Source organism: Phalacrocorax carbo, chromosome 13, assembly GCF_963921805.1.
Source record: "Phalacrocorax carbo chromosome 13, bPhaCar2.1, whole genome shotgun sequence".
Taxonomy (NCBI): domain Eukaryota; kingdom Metazoa; phylum Chordata; class Aves; order Suliformes; family Phalacrocoracidae; genus Phalacrocorax; species Phalacrocorax carbo.
In genome coordinates this window covers 1206331-1230676 of record NC_087525.1, presented here as the reverse complement: position 1 = coordinate 1230676, position 24346 = coordinate 1206331, and the positions used below count along the sequence as shown (strand labels likewise).

At 45.1% G+C, this 24346-nt stretch overlaps 1 protein-coding gene across 5 annotated transcripts in view; it reads left to right on the top strand.

Moving 5' to 3' along the window:
- TUBGCP2 (tubulin gamma complex component 2) overlaps positions 1-22685 on the top strand; it is a 36874-nt gene extending 14189 nt beyond the window's left edge. For 3 of the 5 annotated variants that reach the window (XM_064464527.1, XM_064464529.1, XM_064464528.1), the window contains exons 9-18: positions 354-499; positions 1166-1346; positions 3100-3280; positions 3960-4132; positions 5522-5650; positions 6941-7061; positions 14091-14234; positions 14841-15005; positions 15839-16002; positions 22294-22685. In XM_064464527.1, the coding sequence (XP_064320597.1) occupies positions 354-499; positions 1166-1346; positions 3100-3280; positions 3960-4132; positions 5522-5650; positions 6941-7061; positions 14091-14234; positions 14841-15005; positions 15839-16002; positions 22294-22399 (1510 nt within the window). In that variant the 3' untranslated portion in view covers positions 22400-22685. The remainder of the gene's footprint in view (positions 1-353; positions 500-1165; positions 1347-3099; positions 3281-3959; positions 4133-5521; positions 5651-6940; positions 7062-14090; positions 14235-14840; positions 15006-15838; positions 16003-22293) is intronic. The other 2 variants (XM_064464530.1, XM_064464531.1) reach the window with 2 other exon arrangements.
- Positions 22686-24346: the final 1661 nt, after the last annotated feature.

The window sequence follows — 24346 nt, the reverse complement described above, 5'->3', positions numbered from 1 at the left end:
TTGGAATCCTAAGGTGGGCAAAACTCAAAATAGCTAAAATTAATGCCTCCCTGATGGTGAGAAGGCAGACAAAGGCCAGCTTCCTCACCTCTACAGCGACAACCAAATAATGTTTAGACTTGGTTTGTGAACTCTATAAAATTCTGTTTCTGTCGTAATTTGTTGCAGATTAGCAGAAACACTCTGCATAATGCTTCTCCTCTTACTACAAATACAGATTAATTTCAGTTCTTGATTGGAATGTATTTTCATGAGACCTTATTTCTGATAGATCATATTACCAGTTTACAGGTCAAAAAAAAAATTGTCATTGTACCACTTGCTGCTTCTAAACATCTACTTTAACTGTTCAGTGAGTTCATGGTGGAGGAACATGAGCTGCAGAAGGAGAAGATTCAGGAGGACTATAATGACAAGTATTGGGATCAAAGATATACTGTTGTTCAGCAACAGATACCCTCATTCTTGCAGAAAATGGCTGACAAAATACTAAGCACAGGTAGGTAAAGATATGCTTCTGGTGTAAGAGGAATCTTGAGAAGCATTACCATTCTTTGTGCAAAGATAAAGTAAATGTCATTTTGTTTCCCAGTTTGTCAGGTAGTCTAGCTGAACTTCACAGAAGAATAGAAGAATCAGTTTTAAAAAGAACCCCAAATCCTATAAATAAAACAACACATGGGAAGGAGTCCAGCAGCAAGGGGAGCTGTCTTACTGCTGTTTCATGGGTACAGTTTTCTAGCAGCTAGCTAGATGGAGCTAGACAACTGAGGTTTGAACATGCTGAGTTTTAATTTGGGTGTTTAAATGAAGCATGCAACCTGATGGCTTCTGTTCTTCTCTTCCATAAGTACAACACCCCCCCAAAAAAACCAACTATGAAGTACAGCACCAGATCTTCAAAGTTTCTGGCTATCTGCAGAGATGTTTTGCCACCACTGGGAAACAAAACCACTTCTAAATCTCTCCTTAAACGTAATACTAGGTGCCTAATATAAAATTCTGTATCATCTTTTGAAAGGTGTCTAAATCCTTTCCAGCTTTCAGTAGAACTTAGTATAAACATTTCACAGCATATCTTCTGTTTGAAGGTAGTGGTCTGAAAGTTTCCCTATTGGATATACAGTAGGTATGAATATGGTTCATTCTTTCTTTTTGCTTCTAGGGAAATATTTAAATGTTGTGCGAGAATGTGGACGTGATGTTACCTGCCCTGTGGCTAAAGAGGTCATCTATACTTTAAAAGAGCGAGCCTATGTGGAACAAATAGAAAAAGCATATAACTATGCTAGCAAAGTTCTTCTGGATTTCCTAATGGAGGAGAAAGAGCTGGTGGCTCACCTGAGGTTTGATTTATTTTACTAAATGCATGTTAAATAGATTGGTTCTGATAGTGAACATATGTTTTTGAAGTTAGCTCTCTTTTCTTGGGATATTATTAATGTATTCTCTCTAGTTCCATTGGAAAGGTTGACCTGAAAAAATAAGATTTGGGTTTTTTTCCTGAAGGAAAAAAAAAAAGTGTAAAATCAGAGAAATGTGTGGCAAGGACGTCTGGGGGTGTCTAGTCCCTCTTCCTTGGAAGGCTGCTGCCAAAACTAGGTCAGGGCAGCTGTGGCTTTGCCTAGCTCAGTCCCAAAACCCACCCTCAGGTATGGACATCCCCCACCTCTTGAGACAGGTGCATGTCACTCCCACCTGGGACAGGAGTTTCCTAATATCATCTGGTATGTTCAAGAAGAGTTTAGTGTGAATAAGAAATAGTTTGATATTAAGCATCTCACCGAATATATGCCGTGGTTATTGATCATGAAAACAGGTAGCTGGAACAGAGTAAGTGTATTAGCTCCAAGTTCCAGTGCAGGGTTTTTCTTAATATTGTCCTCTTTTAAAGTTCATTTTAATAACCTATATTTTGATTCTTGTAACACACTCAGCTGATAGCAAATGCAAGTGTTTTCTAGCATGTGAACTCCAGCTTCCTTGTGTGAACCAAGCTTTTAGTTTATTACTGTCTTCAGAAAATAGTAAAATCAGGAATCTTAAGTGTCCAGAAGACCAAGACAGCAAAAAATAGGTAGGAGATTGCAGTGGATGGCTGGTTGTATCACAGTTTGTAACTGGGCTGAGACCTGGTACCAGAGCTCCTACTTCAAACCAGCAACACAGTGTGAAGGAAAGTGGTCTGAGGTCCATGGGACAAACTTGGCAAGTGACTTGCACAAGAAGATGCCCACTGGGAGACGTAAGCTGGAGCAGAATGTGCCTCGCAGGCCGGGTGGGATTACTTTGGCCCTGCTTTTTGCTAGGTCTGAAAAATCTTGTAACCACAACAAAGGTGTCTGCTCCAGACCTGGGAACACTGTGGCTCCAGCAGAGAGAGGTTGTAGGAAGACCTAGAGATCCATGGTTCACTCCTTTGAAACAGATATGTGCCTTCCTTCCCTGTGAAGACCACCAGAGAACATGCCTTGTTTCATGAAAGGTTATGAGAGCTGTGTGAAACCTGCCAGTTGTTAAGGAGATTCTTCTTGCCTTTATGGCTGTTACCCCTCCAAGCCTTCTTTGTTTAATGGGACTGTTCAAAAGACACTGGCTTCCAAAGCTCCAGTGGCACACGTCCTCTGTTGGGTCTATCACAATGTAGTTTCAGATTAAGGTATTGCTCAGCGTCTCCAGCTGGGGTTGATGTCTATGACCTCCTCGTCTTCAAAACAGGTGTCCTACTAGATCATTCTGCTGCTGTCCTGCATATAGGTAATCTGCTGGGGTGCAAGTGCAGCGGCAGTTAGTTGAGGAGGAAGCTACTGAGTTTCCAGTGCATGTGTGTGCTTTGAGCTGAAGTGGGATAGTTGTGATCAAACTCCTAGGGACCTGTGACAGATAACCACTTCTTAGTTAAGTGGGGGGAGAGGACATGCATGAAAGACTAGTCTTCAAATGGGTTATTTATGGCTGTGTGTTCTGTATGAAGAGGAACATTTTGTGATCAAACCCAGCAGGCTGGCTGAATTGATCGCTTTTGTTCTTTTAAGTTTAATGTGGATTAACTTGGGCTTTAAAAAACGTAATCAATTGTCCTTTCATTTTCTTGAGCAGATCTATAAAACACTATTTCCTGATGGATCAAGGGGACTTTTTTGTTCACTTCATGGATCTCACAGAAGAGGAACTTAAGAAGCCTGTGGATGACATCATAACTACGAGGCTAGAGGCTCTGCTTGAATTAGCCCTGCGAATGAGCACAGCCAACACAGATCCTTTCAAGGATGACTTAAAGGTAAGAATGTGTCTAAGCAGAAAGTAATTGAACTTGAGCAGAAGGCCTGCCGTGATTTGGGAAGATCTCTGTGCCTGTAAAAGCCTGCTGAATGTACAGTGAAGGAAAAGAGAATTGATGGCTGTTCTTCTGTAGACCTTCTCTGGGTTAAGTCTTCTCTCATCCAGACGAGCAACTGGAAGCACCTACCCTGGACGAGGGGCTGCGTTTTCTTTCTGGCATCTGAACGCAGAGAAGGTGCTTTTCAGTGCCCTCAGGGTGAGGTGGAAACAGTAGCGTGTGTCTCATGCTTATTGTCGGCTTGGGTGCTCACTTTGGAGTACAAGAAAGTACCTGATTAGAAGTCCTGCCTATTAATGATTGCGTGACTTACAGATGTGAAGCAGTTCAGAGGCTGTGTCTGGGGAGCGTGAGATCTGAATAGACCTTACAGAGGCTGAGGGCAAGGCAGAGCAATCAGCAGAGTAGCATGTTATATGCTGATTGTTAAACACTACAGCAACACTGCTCTGGTGTCTGCTGCTGCACTGTCCAGATTGTGCCATTCACTGTTGCTTCCTAGGTTGGTCTGACGACTTGAGAGCGACACTGATAACTTTCACTTCTGCCACACATCTGTTGCTGCATAGTAGTTGTGAGTATCCTGTGGCTTCATTTTTTTCCTGCTCTTCCTTTATAGATTGACTTGATGCCCCATGACCTCATTACACAGCTTTTGAGAGTATTGGCCATAGAAACGAAACAGGAGAAGGCAATTATCAGTGCAGATCCCACAGAGCTCACTCTCAGCGGTCTGGAAGCATTTTCATTTGACTACATTGTTAAGTGGCCTCTCTCCCTTATTATAAACAGGTAAAGTATCAGTCCACTGAAGGAAAAAAAGGCAGAAGCTTTTGCGTGGGGTTGAAGCATGTTTCCACACAGCAAGGTACTGGAAAGCCTGTATTTCTGAAGTGACGTTGTAAGTTGCTGAGTAGTAGGAAGTGCTTTGGGGTTGTTGAGCCCTGCTTGCTCTACTTGTAGGCGATGGAATATGGATTATCTCTTCAGTAGAGCCCTACTAGACCATGTCTAAGGCATGCCTGGAAGGTCAAGCTTTCATTTTAAATGATGGGAAGACATAGATCAAAGGATGTTTTCTCAGCCTGGTCACTGGTTTTACTTGTGACTTGTTCACCCAGTTTTCATTTGTCTGGCTTTCTGAAGTATCTCCCCTGAGAATATGAACTCTCACAAGAGGGTTTCCATGCAAGAATCAAGCATTTCTCAAATGTGGAGAGCAGAAAGAAAAGAACTGCAATTTCTGGTATCCCTGGTTGCAAACTAGAAGGATACAGGCTGTTGCTGGAATAGCTATAGGAAGCTATTTTGCATTTGAGTTATGAGGGACTGAATGGTTCATTTTTCTTCAGGGATTTGCCCTGTTTCCCTGTAGAAACACTGGCGGAGCTGCTACATGAGCCAGGGCAAATGGGACAAGCAGTGTCACAGGAACAGGGCGACAGATGTTGAATTCTTAACTGCCAATGATTAGTTTGTCCTTTAATTTCCTCTTTAAAAAATCAGTTGACACAGTGGGACTTTTCTAATGGTGTGATGCTTTTGAAATGATGTCTCTCTCTTTCCAGTTGAGTGTATTAGCTCTGATGGTAGCCATGGAAGTGAAAATATGACTTGGTATGGTCTCATGAACTGTATCGACTGGAGCTTTGTAGACACCTACACTGAAGTGTCTGAATGCAGACCTGAATCCAGTTCCTGAAGCTATAAATAAGCATCCCATCTGCTTCTGACAGTGCAGTGCTGGTGGGGTAATGCTGAGTGTAGCTTGGTTACAGCTTTTTCTTCATCTTTTTGGAGAATCATGGTGAATTGTTCTGGTGATCATAGCAGTCTTAGTGCAGTGGGTACATGACCACAGGCTTTTAGCCCTCTGTCCCAGCATCTGTGTGAGTGACCTTTCCACAGGTAGCGCGACGGAATTGAAGGAGGAGGCTGGTGATGTAACCGCTGGCAGGAAACATGGAGGAGGGACTCCTTGGAGAGAGATTCTTTGGGATGGTTACAAATGTGATTTTTTTTCCTTGGTTCGAATTGTGTCAGTGCGGATCTGTGTGCATCTGAAGGCGTAAGGAACATATTGTGTAAAGTCTCTTTGCCTTTGAGCAGCCTCAGCCATCACAGCTTAGTCTGTCAATCAGAACGGGGCTTAATCCGGATGGGTTTCTCCTTTCTTTCCAGGAAAGCACTGACACGATACCAGATGCTTTTCAGACACATGTTCTATTGCAAACATGTGGAAAGACAGTTGTGCAACGTTTGGATCAGCAATAAAACAGCCAAGCAATTCTCCCTGCATTCAGCTAAGTGGTATGGCATTTTTTTCTGCTGGATCAGATATGAAGTTTTGGTTTTCCTTCTTGCTAGTTAACTATGTTGTGACATGGATAAGATCATTTTGATGTGAAAAAGATCCTTATAAATTTCTTACAGGCTGAGAGAGGTCAAAATATAACAATTTGAGTTTCAGTAAGAAGTGTCTGCTCAATAATCTTTGTACTGCTCAGCTTGTTCCTTTTTGTTGGCATGAAAAGGTTTCAGAAGTTGTGAAAAAGAAGAGATGGTCTTTAGGATTAGCTCATTATACACTGAACAGCTGAGGACATCTGTGCGCATACTGTCTTGGTTGCTACTTTAGCATCAGCAAGATTAGTAAGGATCCCAGTAGTTTAAAAGCAATATCCTTCTCTTCTGTCAGGCCACTAGCAAGGACTTGTGACCTTCACACAGCTTGGCTAATGTTTGGGGTTGTGGTGCGATACAAATTAAATAAGGTAAAATTGGTAGGGTGTTTTCAGAGGAAATAATTCTGTCTTGTTCCACCTGTGAGGGTAGATTTTCACCTTCGGATTTGCACTCCAGGTGCTGGAGGCACCTGGTTGGAGCATGAGGCAGACCCCAGCATTGAGAGGTAGCATCTTCTGCCTTGCCAGTGGCACTTTCTTGTGACAAGGCGACCTCATCTGCCTTGGCACTGACCTCAGACAACATGACTGTAGCTCTGGTTCTCCTGTAATTGTAGAGGTGTTAGTGGAAGAGCCCTGTGAGGGTCTCTAGTCCAGCATCCAGCTCACAGGACTACTGCGATCAGCAGGGGACAGGGCAGCTGTGGTTGAAAACCCCTAGGGTGGGTATCCCCCATCTCTATGGTGGTAGCAGGTGATTTGATTAAACATTTGGATCCCCTGAACATATTGATGCAAGGCATAGAATGTTTTTAAGTGTTCATTTAACAGATAAGGCTGTAAAGAAACACAAACCATTTATCTTGTTAAATTTTACCCTCCTAATGAATACATGTCGCACTAGATAGTTACACTAGTAAATTGCTTTAATATTTAATACTAAAATTTTAGTTGAATATAAGCAAATATTCAAAGTAATTGTCCAGTCTACAACAGGTTCAAAACTCGGACTCTAGTAATTGAGGGAAAGCCATTTGAATATGTGGAAAATAATCAGAGCTGGTTTGCATTAACTTTATAATCCCTCTCACACTGCAGCAGTGAGTTTGCTAGGACAGAAATATTTAGCTCTGCTTAACAGTGCAAGCCTGGTATTTGCTAGCTCTAAGTCGTGTGGGTGTGATTTCTCCCCTAGGTTTGCTGGTGCTTTCACACTGCGGCAGCGGATGCTGAATTTTGTACAGAATATCCAGTATTACATGATGTTTGAAGTGATGGAGCCAACATGGCATATTCTTGAGAAGAACCTGAAGTCGGTGAGTATGTGTGCTTGAGAGAATTTGGAACAGAAGTCTTAAGTTAACGAATCTAATATAGGAAAAAATGCCTAATTTCAGTTACTGAAGGTGACTGTTAAACAGTTTGTTGGATATGCTTAAAGTATCTGGGAACTGTTCTTATCATACTGCAAAGAGTGCTGCTGTTCTACATCACCTTTCTGCTGCATGAGTCGTATATCCCTTTCCTCTGCTGTATCCACCTATCTATGCCCAGCTCATACTCCGCACCCTGTTATATAAAGGTGGTGTTCTGCTGAACATTGCCTTACACAGAAGAAAGAAAACTATGGAAAAGGCAGAAGGATGCAGGGTGCAAAGATCATAAACAGGTCCAGACATCTTCAGTTGATTCCTTGGCTGACTTACAGTGCTCTTAAAAGCCATGTCTGTGCTTTCTCTTCCATGAAGCTGCCAAGGACTGGCGTAGTCCTTAGATAGTTAGGCCTGTCTCTTATAAAACAGGGCCTTCCTTATTCAGGTGGCTATTCTACATGTATATTTCCACTGCAGGTGGGCAAGGCTGGAGAGCTTTTCCACTCCAGTGGTATCATAGAATTGTTTAGGTTGTAAAAGACCTTTAGCTCCATCAAGTCCAACCATTAACCCAACACTGCCAAATCCAGCACTAAACCATGACTCTAAGTGCCACATCTGCACGTCTTTTAAATACCTCCAGGTATGGTGACTCAACCGCTTCCCTGGGCAGCCTGTTCCAATGCTTGATGTAATGCTCTGAGCTGTGGGATTTTCCAGGTGTGATACAGAATATTTCTGGTTCACTAATCCAAGTCAGTGACTTCCCCAGAAGTTAACTACTTGCCTTAAAAACCTGGAAGAATCAGTTTTTATCTCCTGATGGTCATGTGAGATGCTTTTGCTATCTCACAGAGGAACACATTCTCAGCTAATGTCCCACCTGCCTGTTTTAAACCAAGAATGAGAACTCTGACCTTTCAGAACAGTCTGTTCAAGAAGACCATAAAGGTCTTTGCATAACTGGTTTCATTCACATCAGATTTGTTGGTTCCATCCTTAACGACAGAGAAAAATATCTGTCACCAACAGATCAAGGGCTGTTCTCAGTCTGTCTAGAGCAAAACTGTCTCCGTCGTTTGTTTGTTGTTTTTTTAACCTGACTCTGGTAAAAGTCTAGACATTCAGGGCATACAGACTTACTGTGCAAGTTCATTGGACAAGTGAAGGATGATTCTGGAGGACTGGTGGATCTAGTGAAAGCCACAGCAATGCTGCAAATACATGTTGTCTTCCTTGCCATCAACCTATGCCCATCCCATAGCTTCTTCATTCACTAGGACCATGTGCTGGAGCTGGGGCAATGGTTGCCTCACCTCCCAGCGCCAGTGGACCTGCCCGGCTTCTGTTGGTTTCTGGCATACAAACAAGTCTTTGTGGGAGGAAAAAGAGAGCAGAGATTGCTTCTTAGGTTACTTCTGTACTGCTGTCTAAAACAAGGGCTGTCTGCTCCACATTAAATAGCAAATATCTCCGTTGGGTCCCGTGTGGTGCTAACTTACAATCATTTTGTATTCTTACAGTTTCCAGTGTTTGCAACAGTCTGGGGAGGGCTGTACTGTAGCTGGTTTTATGGCATGAAGCTGCAGGGATGCATTGCATGGGCTGGGATATGTTGCAAAAGCCTGTGAAAGTGCCCAAAGGTACTAAGCTTGGTGGAGTAGCGTTGGAGGGCTTTGCCAAGTGAGGGAATCTGACCTGCTGCCATCTCCTCCATGCCAGGAGACAACTTGAGAATGACTTTAGGAAGGACTCTCCTTGAGTTTGTATGATGGTTGTCTTGGCATATGGCACTCGGCACAGGCAAGGGCCGTGCCAGGCAGTGAACTTGTGTTTAATTAGAGCAGATGATCAGTGATCCATTCCTCAAGCTTGCTCATTCTGCAACATAACCTTTGTGATGTCATTTTCCTTGTCCCAACAGACACTGTGTTCCTCATGGTCCTTGTCAGCTTCCTTATCCACTGCTGTGTTGGAGCTGGTGTTAGGGTGCCCCAGCTACCGTGAGGGAACGGGAGGCAGATGTACATTACTTTATTATTCTTCCCTCTGGTAGTTGTCCTGTGATCAGATGCTTCTAGGTTGCACATCTTTTTCCTCTTACACCGTGAAACACATTTATCTGATGTACCAAACAGCCCAACGCTACATCTACAATCTGCATTAAGTTGCAGCAACTCTCTTGGCAGCTCTCTGACGAGCCTTGTGAATCTTCAACATCAGCTGACCCTGTCTTAGTTTCTGCTATGTGTTTGGGAGCTGTTCTGGGGTTAGCTAACCACATTTTTTTATGCCCTGTCATACTTTTTCCTGGAGAATTCACAGGAGGTATCAGCTCTAGGATTGTAAGCGTCTCTGCATATTCTTGGTGAGGACTTCTGAACAGGAAGAGGTCATATGTCAAGCTCCTGGGTGATCTGAGAGACATGTAGTTGCTTCATAATTTTGTTTTAAGTTTAGTTCTGCAAAATATAATACTTTACTTGAATTGAGGCACTTCAACAAGTTATCCTGACCTGAATCCTTTAATACTGATTTCAGGTAGTACTTCTTTTCAGTCTCTGCTGATTCCAGATGTCCTAGAAGGGACTGTTAAATACAGTAGGCATGCAGTCTGTATTGATGGCATCTGCTCAGAAGAGACAATCTCCTGACTCCAGAGTTTTTGCAAAGACTTTCTGTCTGAAGATCCTCTCTGCTTAGGCTTTCAGCCATTGAGTTTCTCTGCTCCTTCAGAGATATAGTGGTGGTGAAGCATTTTTTATTTTGGTTCCAAAATTGAATTTGCCAATTTATACTATTTCTCCGAGGAGCCTGTTCCCGAAACATCTATAGACCAAACCTTTTTGATACCCAAGTGGGCAGAATTTTTTCCCTTGCTATGGAACATCCTCTTTAGCCTGCCAGCGATGCTGAGATAGCAGGTGTAATGTGACTTTGCTGGCACTGGTGAAACGCATTTCCATGGCTGTAGGGCACAAAGGAGGTCTGTCCATGTCTTCGCAATATGCTGCTTCATTTCTGAAACCTTGAGGGCTGCTGCAGCATTCTGTAGCGCATTTCTACCATTGCGCTGTACATTAAGGGCTTCTTCAAGTAATAGTGCAGTAGTAATGACTCAAAGGTGCCCATGATGTGAATATGTACTCAAGTCGTCACTTGAAACTAAGAAAGTTTTTTGGCAAGTTAGCAACGTCTTTGAGATGTAATCACAGAATGGTAGGAGCTGGAAGGGACTTCTGGAGATCATCTTGTCCAACCCCCTGCTTGAGCATGTAGTCCTAGAGCAGGGGGCACAGGAACACATCCAGGCAGGTTTTTAATGTCTCTAGGGAAGGGACTCCACCACCTCTCTGGGCAGCCTGTGCCACTGCTCTGGCACCCACACAGGAAAGAAGTTTTTTCTCATAGTTAAGTGGAACTTCCAGTGTTCCAACTTGTGCCCATTGCCCCTTGTCCTGTCATTGGGCACCACTGAAAAGAGTCCAGTCCCATCCTCTTGACACCTGCCCTTCAGTTATTTGTAAGTATTGATAAGATCCCCCCTCAACCTGCTCTTCTCCAGGCTGAACAAACCCAGGTCTCTCAGCCTTTCCTCATAAGGGAGATGCTCCAAGCCCCTGATCATCTTGGTAGCTCTCCGCTGGACATGCTCGAGCAGTTCCCTGTCCTTAAACTGGGGGGCCCAAAACTGGACACAGAACTCCAGATGTGGTCTCACTAGGGCAGAGCAGAGGGGGAGGATAACCTCTCTCCATCTGCTGCCCACACTCCTTTTCATGCACCCCAGGATACCGTTGGCCTTCTTGGCCCCAAGGGCCCGGTGCTGGCTCAGGGTCACCTCGCTGCCCCCCAGCACCCCCAGGGCCTCTCAGCAGAGCCGCTCTCCAGCAGGTCCCCCCCAGCCTGTGCTGGTGCGGGGGGTTGTTCCTCCCCAGGGGCAGGACCTGGCACTGGCTCTTGCTGTATTCCATGAGGTTCCCCTGGGCCCAGCTCCCCAGCCTGGCCAGCTCTCGCTGGATGCCAGCACGGCCTCCTGGTGTATCAGCCGCTCCTCCCAGCTTGGTATCGTCAGCGAACTTGCTGAGGGGACGCTCTGTCCCATCATCCAGGTCATTGATGAACATATAGAACAGGACTGGACCCAGCACAGACCCCTGGAGAACACCACTAGTGACAGGCCTCCAGCCAGACTCTGCTCCATTGATCACAACCCTCTGGAGCTCTGCTGTTCAGCCAGTTCTCCATCCACCTCACTCCCCACTCATCCAACCCACACTTCCTTAGCTTGCCTATGAGGGTGCTCTGGGAGACAGTGTCGAATGCCTTACTGAAGTCAAGATAGACAACATCCACTGCTCTCCCTCCATCAACCCAGCCAGTCATGCCATCATATGCTATCAGGTTGGTCAAGCACAATCTTCCCATAGTGAATCCATGTTGACTGTTTCTGGTAACCTTCTTTTCCTCTCCATGCCTGGAGGTGACCTCCAGGATGAACTGCTCCATCCCCTTTCCAGGGACAGAGGTGAGGCTGACTGCCCTATCGTTCCCCAGGTCCTCCTTCTTGCCCTTTATGAAGATTGGAGTGACATTGGCTACCCTCCTGTCCTTGGGCACCTCTCCTGTCCTCCATGACCTTTCAAAGATGATGGAGAGTGGCTTGGCAATAAAATCCGCTAGCTCCTTCAGCGCTCATGGGTGCATCCAATTGGGTCCCATGGATTTGCAGGGATCCAGTTTGCCTAGGTGATCTCTGACCCAACCCTCTTCAACCAAGGGGAAGTCCTCCTTTCTCCAGATTTTCTTTCTCATGTCTGGGGGCTGGGATGCCTGAGGGCCAGCCTTAGCAGTGAAGACTGGAGCAAAGAAGGCATTCAGTAACCCTGCCTTCTCTGCATCCTGTGTCACCAGAGCACCCACCTCGTTCAGCAGTGGGCCCACTGTATCCCCAGTCTTCCTTGTACTGCTGATGTATTTGAAGAAGCTCTTCTTGTTATCCTTGACATCCCTTGCCAGATTTAGTTCCAAGTGGGCCTTGGCCTTCCTCATTGCATCTCTGCAAACCCTGACAGCATTCCTGTATTGCTCCCAAGTGGCCAGTCCCTTTTTCCACATACTGTGAACTTCCCTCTTCCATTTGAGTTTCTCTAGAAGCTCTCTGCTCATCCATGCAGGTCTCATGGCTCCTCTGCTTGACTTCTTCCTCATAGGGATGGCACTGATCTTGAGCTTGGAGGAAGTGGTCCTTGAATACTGACAAGCTCTCATGGGTCCTCCTGCCTTCTAGAGCCCTAGCCCATGGGATTCGTCCAAGGAGGCCATTGAAGAGGTCAAAGTTGGCCCTCTTGAAGTCCAAGGTTGTAATCCTACTGTTGCCCTGCTTCTACCATGCAGGATCCTGAACTCCGCCATCTCATGGTCACTGGAGGCAAGGTTACCCCCAACTCTCACATCCTGAACCAGCCCTTCCTTGTTCATTAGTATAAGGTCGAGCAGCACATTTCGCCTTGTTGGCTTCTCCACCACCTACATCAAAAAGTTGTCCTTGGTGCTCTGCAGGAACCTTCTGGATTGTGCATACTTTGCCATGTTGCTTTTCCAGCAAATATCAGGGTGGTTGAAGTCCCCCACGTAATCCAAATGTATGTTTGCCTCCCATCCTCATCAGTGTTCTTCAAGGCGTTTAAATCTCTGGGAGATGGAGCACGCCCTCCAACAGTGCCAGAGTAGGAAACGTCTGGCCGTAGGCATTATTGTGATACATGCACCTGTGAGTCAAACACCTCAACACTGCCAGCTAAAGAAGCTGTTTCAGCAACCACTTTGTTATGCATTCCTTTGAAAGAGCTGCTTACCAAGGATAACATATCCCCAGCTACTAGGCAAAATCTTTCCTGATTTAAATAAAAACATCATTTATTTCCAAACAGAGGATGCAGAACCAGCTTTTTCACTTCCATAGCATACAGGCTGAGGTAGTTTTTTCCTTTCATTTGCATTTTAGGAGGGAAAAGGATGATCCTCACTGGTCTCATGTAGTACCTGATGCTGTTTTTCTTATTTGTCAGATTTCTCTCTTGTGCATTTCTACTTGAAGTTAAGGTGGTTTCTATCTAAAGATATAACTAGTACCTTCATCTTCACAACATCATTGTCTTCATCAACACAGCTAGCATCTTCATTGCATTAGAGAGCAGCTTTTATCCCTGTTCTGTACTAGTTGTTTAAAAGGCGATGGGGTTGGCATTGATCCTGATGGAACAGTGTGGATACCCTGACCGTTTTAGTCCTATGGTTCTTTCCTAAGCTTGACTTGTGTTCTCAGCTTCAGCACATCCCATAATTGTACAGAGTGAGAGGGGTTTTTTAATCTATCATTTAAAACTCCAGACTAGACCTGCCCATTGAAGTAGCAGAGCTGGACAAAAATCTTACAGAATTCTTGTAACACTGCATGTTCCTTATTGCACTCCTAAAACACATTTCTGAATAACTTGTATGTTTTAAGCCTTGTAAACTTACTGACATTTAGGGTTTTCTGATTTATTTTTCTGTTTTCCACTTACTATAGCTGACTTTACTGAGATTGTGAAGGTGGGAGTGGGCATGACAAGCAGATTTAAAGCAGAGGAAGTGCATGTTCATAAAGCAGATAACTCCATCCTGAGCCTCCTTTCCAGTGAAGGGTTTGGATGGGTAAAGAAAGTATAATTTGGTTGAGAAGGTGATGTGACCAATCAAAGGTAAAAAGCCTGTGAAGTGGTGTTGAGTGCAGTAATGCAAATACAGTCTCCATCTCAGGTTGTTTCTCAAAGCTGGAAGGTACGCGAGTAGTACCTCAACATGCCCTAGAGCATGTCTGAGAGGTCACTGCCTCCTGTCAGAGGCAGGATGCTGGATTAGGGCTTTGGTCCCATGCAGCACAGCAGTCCTGGTTTGGTTTTTCTGTGTTGTACTATCCTGTCACAGGCATCTAATATTGATGACGTCCTGAGCCACCACACAAGCTTCCTGGATAACTGCTTGAAGGACTGCATGCTAACCAACCCGGAGCTGCTGAAGATCTTCTCCAAGCTGATGTCTGTGTGTGTCATGTTCACAAACTGCATGCAGGTATGTACGGCCTCCCTGTGTTGACTATGCCACTGCCAGCTGGTCTGGGTGCCAGCCAGCTATGACAATCCCTTTTTTTCAACTCAACCCTTCTTGTCCTCGATGCATGTGGAAGAGCCTCTGTTCCTCCCACCAGCAGGCTTTAGATCTTGACTGCTCAAGACCCTCATCCTTTCTCCCAAATAGTTTCTGTGGTTTCTCCCTCCACAAAGCTCTCTATGCTGCTCTTTTTCAGTATTGGGATCAGGTTCATATGAACCGAATTACCTCTCTTCAGCCAGTCCTGCAGCAGAGTTTGAGGTGTAAGTTTGAGGCTCTGTAGTTTTTAGCATGCTCTTTTGAGGGTCGGGTGAGGACTGGTGATTGAACCCATGGAGACGGATCTCCATGGGCACACTTTAGCCAGCGTCTTAGGGAGCTCATTGCTTTAAAAAAGAACCACCTTCCTTTGGGTTTAGGGACCTTTTGTATTGTAAATTCAATCTCAGAGTTAGTTTTTATTGCAGTTAGCTAGCTGCAGGGCTAGCAGAACTGAGTCAGCCTCATGCTTTGCCATAATTGAAAAAATGGGATCTAACTATTTCTCCAACCTTCTGCCCTTCCAAGAGGTTCACCCAGAGCATGAAGCTGGATAATGAGTTGGACCGGCTCACCTTAGAACATGGCACAATGCTGGGCCCACCAACGGAGGAGGAGCGTGCTGAAGAGACTGCGAAGAAGAAGCTGACTAACAAGGTGGGACGCAGGATGGATAGCTGGGCCCTTTCCTCTGTGAGTGCTGCCTGGATTGCAGTCTGGTCAGGGTGGCTGTCCTACCTCTTGCAGATAGAACTTCTTAGTTCCTAGAGCACCTCTGACCCCAAAGGCAAAATATTTGCAGAATTGTGGCCATTTCTGAGGGCAGTGTGGAGTGCTGATGGTGTTCTCAAAGTCTGCTTTGAAGACCCTGTCTGCCACAACAGCCACTGCACTTGTTTTTAAGTTCTTAGTTGTATTTTTAGCTGTGCAGTGGGAACACACATACAGACTTCCTGCAACTCAAGAACTTTCTTATTTCCAGAACTAGTATTTTGTGATGGATGAGCCAATAATCTGTTGGGTGTGACTCTTTGCAGCCCATCCCTTTCATATCTGGGGTGTTTGTCTTGTCTATATTTCTCTATCTAGATGCACATGTACTAAACGATTTGTTTGGCATGCTCTGAAGTTAGCAGGCTGCCTCCTGTCCTGCTGAAAGCCCCTCTCTGGCACACAGCTGGTAGGGCCCATCACACTGCAAGGCAATCAGAGTGCTCCAGAGGTTACAGCCTGACTGAGGCAACACTCACTTTCTGCTTACTGGCTTTTCCTGTTGAAAATAAATAATGTCTGCCCAGTTGAGGCTAACTCTACTGGGATCTACTCTGGGGTTCTCCCAGATAGGCACAGCAAGGTTTTTAACTACCAAGGAGATTATAACTGTTTTGAAAGATTTATTTTAGTGGCTGAGCAACCGTTACGGCAGTATTTTTGAGCAGGTTAGGAAATAGGGAAGGAGTAATAGCTTCTCTTTGGCAAGTGTGAGCCAGAAAACGTATGGGGCCACTATGCCTTTGTCTTGATAGCTTTTAGCAGAGCATGCCGACAACCTCCACCTGACATCTGGCTTCGAAGCAACGATCAACAAGTTTGATAGCAATTTCTCAACACATCTGCTGGACCTGTTGGACAAACTGAGCATTTACAGCACCAATGACTGTGAGCACAGCATGCTCAACATCATCTACAGGTAAGCCAGCAGTTTTATCTCTGTAACTCCCCTCCTGTGATTCCCAAATTCAGCTCAGGAAGAGTAATTGCTGTTTATAACTGTGTGTCTGCCCCATCAATGAAAACACTGAAATCACAAGACATGTCAACCCAAGGCTTTTAAAAAAACCCACATTCCTTTGAGTTATGTAAAATTTGTCTATTAATGTTGTAAATGTAATGGAAGTGTTATTTTTCTTGGGGGTTGCCTCACTGTGTAGACAGTGATTCCTTGAATACAACATAAGTATTCCAGGATGAGAAAGCTGTGCAAGGGATTGATCATAAGTGGCTAATTTGTTTTAAGTTCATATCTTGTATTTATTTAAATAAGCATCCCTTAACATGTTTTTATTGTGGCCTCATCCATACTTAGCTCTACTCTACTTCTACTCTAGCTTCTTGGAAATCAAAATTCCTCCAGTAATACCTAAAAGTCAGGCACACAAGATACACTGTAGAAAGAGAGAGATCAGGAGATGTAGGTTTTGCTGCTAGGTTTATAACCTCTGTGTTTCTTTTTCAATAAAACGAGATGCACAAGGCCTTCTTTGGAATTATTAACGTTGTTACATATTAGTGTTGCTGGGCTTTTAAAGATCTGCATTATAGATTGGTGTAGCATGGAGGGACCTGCCCTGGTACTTCTAGCTTTGAAGAACCACAGGAGCATTATCCCCAGCTGAATGCGTGTGCTGTGCAAGCAGAATGCTTCTCACTCTGATCCAGCTACCAGTGCTTTAGGAACAAAAACCACTGCAACTGCAACTACGGAGTTTACTGCTGGGAGCAGCTTTTAGTGTTTGTGGCTGGAATATGTTTTTCAAGAGTTAAGCAGCCATGAAACCTAGCAGCCTGCAGACTGGAGATATTCAGCTGAGGCATGCATATAACCACAGAATACAAAGGAAAAGCAAGGGTTGGGAGTTGGCCTCTCTTAATTCAAAGAGTCACCTTGGTGGAAGTCACATGTAAGAGCTGCTGGTTGCCAGCTGCCTCACACCTGGCAAAGACTGTAACACTTCAGAAATGCTGCTTGCAGACTGTAAGGCACATACGAAAACCAATGCATTTTTACAGTGACTTATTTTTTCCAGTGAAGAGGCAGGATATATATTGCGTATAGGCATAATTTTAAGAGGCTGGGATCTTCATGAATATAAAATATTTCAACACCAACACTTTTTAAAGTGCTTGCTCTATGTCTGTAAGACTACTAGACACATTTGCACTTTTAGATGTGTGTGAGCCTAGAACATTTGTGACTTACCTTCTTTGTTGTTGCTGTTGGCTAGGGCACAGAAAACTAAGCCATCCTAAAAATCCATTAGTTTCTTCACGCTGTCTGTAAGCCAGTGTGTAGGCTTATTCTCATGTGTGAGCAATTGTAAACAGCTCCTACAGGACTAGGCGGAAATTAAGGTAATTTTTAGGTGTTGATTGTTTCCTTTCATCTTTTTCTGAGGAAAACCCTTGGTTTACCAAGGAGAATTCCCTACTTTTAAGGATGTTTGTCATCTGAAGTTGTAATGCTTTTCAATGGTAGATACGCTAGAATGAGTTGTCAGTGATACATAATTTTGTCCATAAATGTGCATGATAACTGGTTGATCACATACATTTTCTTTTTTCCCTTGATGCTGTAGGATTCGTGCCCCAACCCCTTTGATATTTAGTACAGAACAGAGTAGAACCTTATTTAGTTCTTTTTAGCCACACAGGACTAAAGGGTACTTTGAGCTTTCTCCTAAGTCTGCATTGTCCTGTTTTGGTTTGTTTTATTTAAGTGTAGCCTTATTGCTCCTCTGCTTGGTTTCATCTTTGTGAACTGTACATTTTCATCCTTTAACTTAATCTTCAGGAGAACCATAAGAATATTAACCTGCAACCATTAAGTTCTGTTCGCTGCCCTTCTGTACCAGACATCTTTTATGGCTGACTGATAACCCTTACAGCTCTGTTCAGATGTTCTACACCTGAAAAGAGAGAGGGAAAAGTTTTCAGGAATGTTTTTTTGAAGCAGGTAATTTTCCTCTCCTCGTGCCATGTCTCTTGAAGTGTTCATTGTCCTTTTCTAACAGCATCTGACAGGGCTATCCAGGATTCCTGGTACTAGCCTTTGCAAACACTGTTTTGTGAAGTATTCCGGCAGGAGACTTGGCCTCCAGCTGTCCTTTACTTCTGAGAACTTCTTGACCAGCAACTACCATGGATTTACACAGCTCCTGGCCTCCTGTGTTAGCATCTGCTGCTCTATCTGAGATGTGGTCATGCAGCTGACACCAAGGTTGAACTCTACAACCTGTCATCCCTGTTACCACGGGTGCTTCCAGGAGTGGAGTCTAACCTACCAGCTCCCACAACACTGTAGAGAATTATGTGTCTTGTCTTCTTCCTTGTAGGATTGTATTCCTTATTTAAGGAAGACAGGGATGCTCACAGGCATCTGAAAGGAAATGCAATGCCACAGGACTGCTTCCTGCTCTGGTCTTCTGCTTCCATTCCTTGTCAGGGTAGGAGCTTATCTTCCTACCACCAGAACCGCCCTTGTTGGCTAATACTCAGTCACTGAAATGGGAGGGTAGGTGAGGACCCCTTCTCCACAGTCCTAATAACTCTGATTCACTCCCATCTCTGAAGTGACCACAGTCAGAGTTCTCCTCATCTTGGAAATTCTTCAAGGACTTCTTTTGTGGCTGTGAGTGGAGGCCCCAGCCATACAAGTGTTTGCTGTTCCTTTCAGGACTAACCAGGACAGCTAAGTCTCTGCAAATCCTTTTAGGAAGTGATGGTGCAGCTTATCAAGGCCTTCTGGACATCTTGTGTCAACCTTCATCTGCTTGGGCATCACTGTTTATCATCACTGGACTGTTGTAGATTGCAGGCAGGATCCATCTGTAGAAAAATTGGCAGGCCAAAGGGATTAAGCTTTTACGGTCCCCTTGCTGGCGTCACTCCTAGGTATCACAGAGTCAGGCTAGATGCAGGGATCAAGACCACAAGCAGTTGAGTCATCCAGGCAAGAACATTTACTTCTCCTCAGTGCTCCAGCACTGCCTCCTTCTTTATCAAGTGCTTACATTTTTATCATTACTAGTACAAGTTCTAACAGATGGGCTTTTTTTATGATGCTTCATCCAAGAGATCTTAATGGCAACTAACTCCGTGATCCAGCTGCTTGGACATCATTGCAGGTGGCGCAGGGCATGGCCAACACAGTGTTGAAGATGAAGTTGCCTGCTCTTTTAATAGAAGAGCATCATGACCTCACAGTCCTTGAGTCTTGTAAAGAATATGTGGAGATTGTCCCTGTGGTGCGATCACCCAGCTCAGTCTGAGGCTGGGGTTGGCTCTCATTTTACTCAAGAAGTGAACAAGGACAAGTCCTCAACTGGTCTTTATACCTTCTGCCACAGCGGAAGTCCTGTGGCATTCCATCACACTTTATCACGTGTGATGCCAGACATTCATGTAAGGTCTTTTCTGTCAGTAACTCAGGTGGTGTCCTCCTTCCATCACTGCTCCCGCACTTCACATGAGAGGTTCACCCTTTTTATCATTGCCTCCCCACCCTTGTGTCAACTTTATGCTTCTGCCAGGATGGCGGGACAAGCTGATGCTACACCATGGAGACTGGCTGTTTATCAGTTGGGGTCATGGTGCCATGGCCTGCAGCTGTCCTCCACCAGCTGCCTTTATGTTTCACAGACCACACACAAGTGTTAGCTGTGGCAGGAGGAGGCTTCTGAGCTGTGGAAACTCTGGAGCCAATTCTTCCAAATATGGAGAGGTTGTTTTTTGCAATGAGTACTTCCTTTTTCAGGAGGAAGGAGAAGTAGGGTGATTCAGGCGGGTTGTGAGAAAACAAAATGCTTCAGTTAGTAGTTCACATTGAGAATGGTGACCAGCTGTTCAGAGGAGGATCAGAGTCCTTTGCCACTTGGTATTTCCATGCACCAGCTCTGGTCAGGCTGCTCACTAATGCTTTAAAGAGTGGAAGTCCCACAGTGAATGCCCATATGTGATGTTTAGCTCTCATTCAGTCTGTAGAGATTATTGGATTGAGTCCTGGACTCTATGGCAACAGGAACCCAAGAACCAGAGCAGAGACAGTTGCCATCTGAAATAACATATTTGACAGAGATGGAATAGCTTATAAGACTTACCAGTCTTTTCTTATAAATGATAACCTTCCTATATGACTGCTTTTCAAGGGTGATAGTCAACATGTAAGATAGATTACAAAATATCCCTTTTATTCATAATTCTGGTACTGTGCTTGTATTTATTTGATCCTGGTTAATATTTATCCAGTTTACAGTACTGAGTAACTGAGGCACAGCCATCATATTTGTAGCACCAAACAACAGAAGATGGAGATCCAGAGGGTTTCCTTCAAAGCAGGGAAGCTCGTGTGTAGCTCACACATCTTCAGCACACCGAAGTCCTGCTCAAGTGCCCTGGCTCCATCAGAGGCAGTGCTGGCAGAGGGTTGGCAACGGCAGAAAATCTTCAGAGCCGCTCCGTCATGTCCCAGTAGTGAAAAGGAGAATTACAGCTTAGAGAACTTTGTCAGAAGGATTATTTCATTCCAAATGCTTAGAAATCTTACCCATCGGGTGCTGTTAGCATTCGTCATATATCCTTCCTTTACCAGTTTGGACAAAACAGCAATGACTGAGCTTAGAGTAAGACCAGTAGGATGTATGAAGTGATGCAAACACCCGTGAACAGAAGTTCCAGCCACAAAACAAGAAACTGAAGTATGAGCAGAGTTTGAGGAAGCACCACTCAAATTCATTAGAGATAGTTATTGAAGATCATTTAATGCTAAAAACATAGCTGAAAGGGAGGCGCGTCAACCTGCAGTTCAAGAAGTTTGGAATAAAGCAACTTTAGAAATGGAACATATCCTCAAAGCAAGGACGTAAATGAGTCCTGGCCTTACAGTTGAATCAAAGTTTGGTAAATATGCCCTCCTGCGTCAGGTTTCCTTTGTACAACACAAAGGACGAAAGAGATGTAAGCTTTTTAACCAGGAGAGAGCAACGGATAAATTCCATCTGTTGAGGCTCTGTTTTCCACAGTCACCAAAAAATGTCAAGGAACAATTTGTTGCCGTTTGTTTAAGGTTGTTAAGCAACATGAAACTCAAATATTGTGCCCATTCATTTAGTATTGGAGCAATTTAATTTGAGAAATGAAGAGAGTAACTTTTGTGTGGTTCACAGGCTTATATTGACTGTGACTTAGTGTTCCCAGGGCACATGTTTTTAAGAGCTGCACATGTCTTAGTTGGCTTTGTAGTGGAGAGATCTGCCTAAGGAAGGTCACAGCAGGCGTGGAGCTGGGCGGTTTTGTGGCATCATTTTGGATTATCAGGGAGACAGGATTATGATATTACTGATATTGCCCACTTTGCAGAGGTGTTTACAAGTATCAGCAGTACTTGGGATTTTGGCTGACCTCCATCCAACCAGTTACTCGTCTTCTCGGATTGTGAATCTGTCTGAAGCATACTTGTGCTAGCAAGGAGGTGGTGGTAACAGAAACTGCAACATTTTGTGGTGGCTACAGTGGAAAATACAGTGGATTTCATATGGGAATTAATACTGGAGTTCAATGATGAACTCTGATATTAAGCAGTGGTGGGTGTATTTTATACACCTGTGAAGAACAGGTGAAATGTAGCCTATCGTCAAGGGACGAGCACAGAAGAGGTGTCACCAATAACACCTGTGGCACAGTGCAGATGTCCCTGTCTCACTCTGAACAAGCCACTGTGTCTACCCAGGCTGGGGCAGTCCCATGCTGGGTTGGCAGGTCCAGAGCTTGCTGCGGTGTGGTCACATTCAGCTGATGCCCTGCGAGAGGTTTCTCCTCCAGGGGCTGTGGCTGGGTAAGAGCAAGGCTGTGCTCAGCAGGGTGGACATGGGGAGTGTGGCCACTTGAGAGGTCTGCTGCAGTGCAGACCCCCTTGCTGCACAAGCAAGCCTCCTCCACTTCTTCCTGCAGTGAGACTTGCTTTGCTTTGCTTCACACCCCTCATTTCAACCAACTTTGTCCTAAAATTCATCTGACCCTGTAAAAGGGTTTATGTGTTTTTGGATCCCCTTGCTGCCTGTGAGCACCTTGACGAGTGTGTGCACTGCGGCACTTGAAGCACCGAGCCCTTGGGGGCCCTTGGCAGCATGTTTGGCTTGCTGTGTGCCACGCCTGGGCGGTATTGAGCCAGCGGGCTGCTGAAACTTTGGGATTTTTTGTCTCTCAGGTTGGACTTCAACGGATTCTACACAGAACGCTTGGAGCACATGTCTGCTGAGCGCAGCCAGAAGGCAGCTCCTGTGCTTCCCTGCCTGGCTGTTCCTGCCCAGTGAAGCCCCACCAACCCCCCTGTCAGGGGACACCTCTTCTGCACAGGCAGAGAACAGGACACTCACTCACTTCGAGCTAGGAGTATTCAACCCCCTACATTCATAGTGTGAGCTGGAAACGAACTATAAGGGTTGTCCTGGAGAGACAGGAATATTCAGTCTCCTGAAATGTATGTAATAGATTTTCTCTTCTGAGAGGCTTTTGTTAAGTCCTTTTTTTTTTTTTCCTTTTTAACTACATTTTAAAATTATGTATTTGTGTGTTGTAAAATAAAATTAAAAAAAATCAGGGATATTTTGTCTGTTAACAGAACTCAGGGTGTAAATTAGTCTTCTAGATGGCTAAATTTTGGTTGGCTCTGCTGCCACGTGGCATTATTTTGGGAGGAGAACTTTATTGGGGGGTTGCTGGGATGAAGCTTATCAGCTGCTCTGACCAATGAGATGTGATTTGCAGGTACGTGATGTTCATATCATATTGGCCAAGTCCTCAGCAGAGGACTTTTAGGGCATCTTGCAGAGTTGTGCAGCCATAAAAACTGCTTGAGCCAGTTTGGAAGCAGGTGTGGTAGAGGGTGGAAGAGAAATGTCTCCCAGGAACAAATGGTAACCAAGACAGGTGCCAGAGACCCAGAGGCCTCAGTGGCAAGTGTGGGAACCTGGGGAGACATGTGAGGGCTGTGGATGCAGGGCTGAGTCCTCCTGTTAATGACCTGCCCTTCCTCTCCTTCACCTCTTCCTTTGCAAGGGCCTTCTAGAGTGTGTTAGAGGAAAGAACCAGGTTCTTTTTGCTCTGGTGGCCTAAAGGTGGTCCTCCAGCTTGGCAGAGGGAGCGAGAACCAAGGGGAGGATGGAGAACACCATCTCCATGGGTCTGGAGGACTGAATTCCTTCATTTGAAGGTTGAGGACCGACACCTCAGCCAGCATCACCTGGTCCTTCAGGGAAAGGACTTCTGTGCAGTTCATGAGGAAGGGAAAGTTTCCTGTTCCCCCCACTGAGTCCAGGCCACCTCAGTCCAGGAAGGCTTGGCAAAGTTGACATGCCATTTGCATTAAGTTTCTCTGGATCTACAGACTTCACAGCCTGTCTCAAGCTCAGGGTGGAGGGGCAGAGGGGACCAGGTCCCTGCAGGAACCTGCTCACCTGTCCGTGCCCAACATCTCGGGCTTGAGAGACTCCCCTGGCAACTCCCGGTGTCAGTGTTGGTCACCCAAATTTTTTACACTAACAAGCAATGTGGTGGCTGTTGCAGGACAAAACTCTGTTCACACAATTTAAATTAAATCAGGATTGAAGACATTTATAGATTAATAACACATAATTAACCAGCAAGCATTGACTCTCAGCAGAAGTAATAGATATTTCTGAAATGTTAATCTTTAAAATCAACAGCAAATTTATAAGCACCCATCTGTGTAATCCCAAGAACTCTTGCTCACACCCGCACGTGCACACATGTGGACAGTTATGTGCACACTTCTTCACCTCTAAGGGATCCTGTGCTGCTCCCTGCAACCCACGGGTCCACACCTGAGCAAGAAAGCCCCTGGGAGGTCACCTGCACCCCGGCACTGGTTCCCCTCTGCTTGTTGCACCATGTACCAACAGCCCACTAGCTGGATGTGTCCCCCTCGCTATGCCTACCCCAGGCAGAGGTGGTGATGCTGGTGGGGCCGGCCTTTGGCTCCTGTTGTTTGAATGAGCACACATTGATAGGTAACTTCAGTTACACAAAAAGTGGCTCACACATGGATGCCTGGTTGGCTGAGCAGTTACTCTAACGACTTGGGATGCGTGGACAGAGATCTACCCACTCCTCTGCGAGAGCAGACCTCAGCCTGGGCCAGATGCTCCACTGCCAGCCCTGAGCAGGAGGTGATGTGTGTCTTCTCCCCTCACTAGAAGCCAGGAGGTGCCAGGGGAGGGGTAAGAAGATGACCTGTGTCT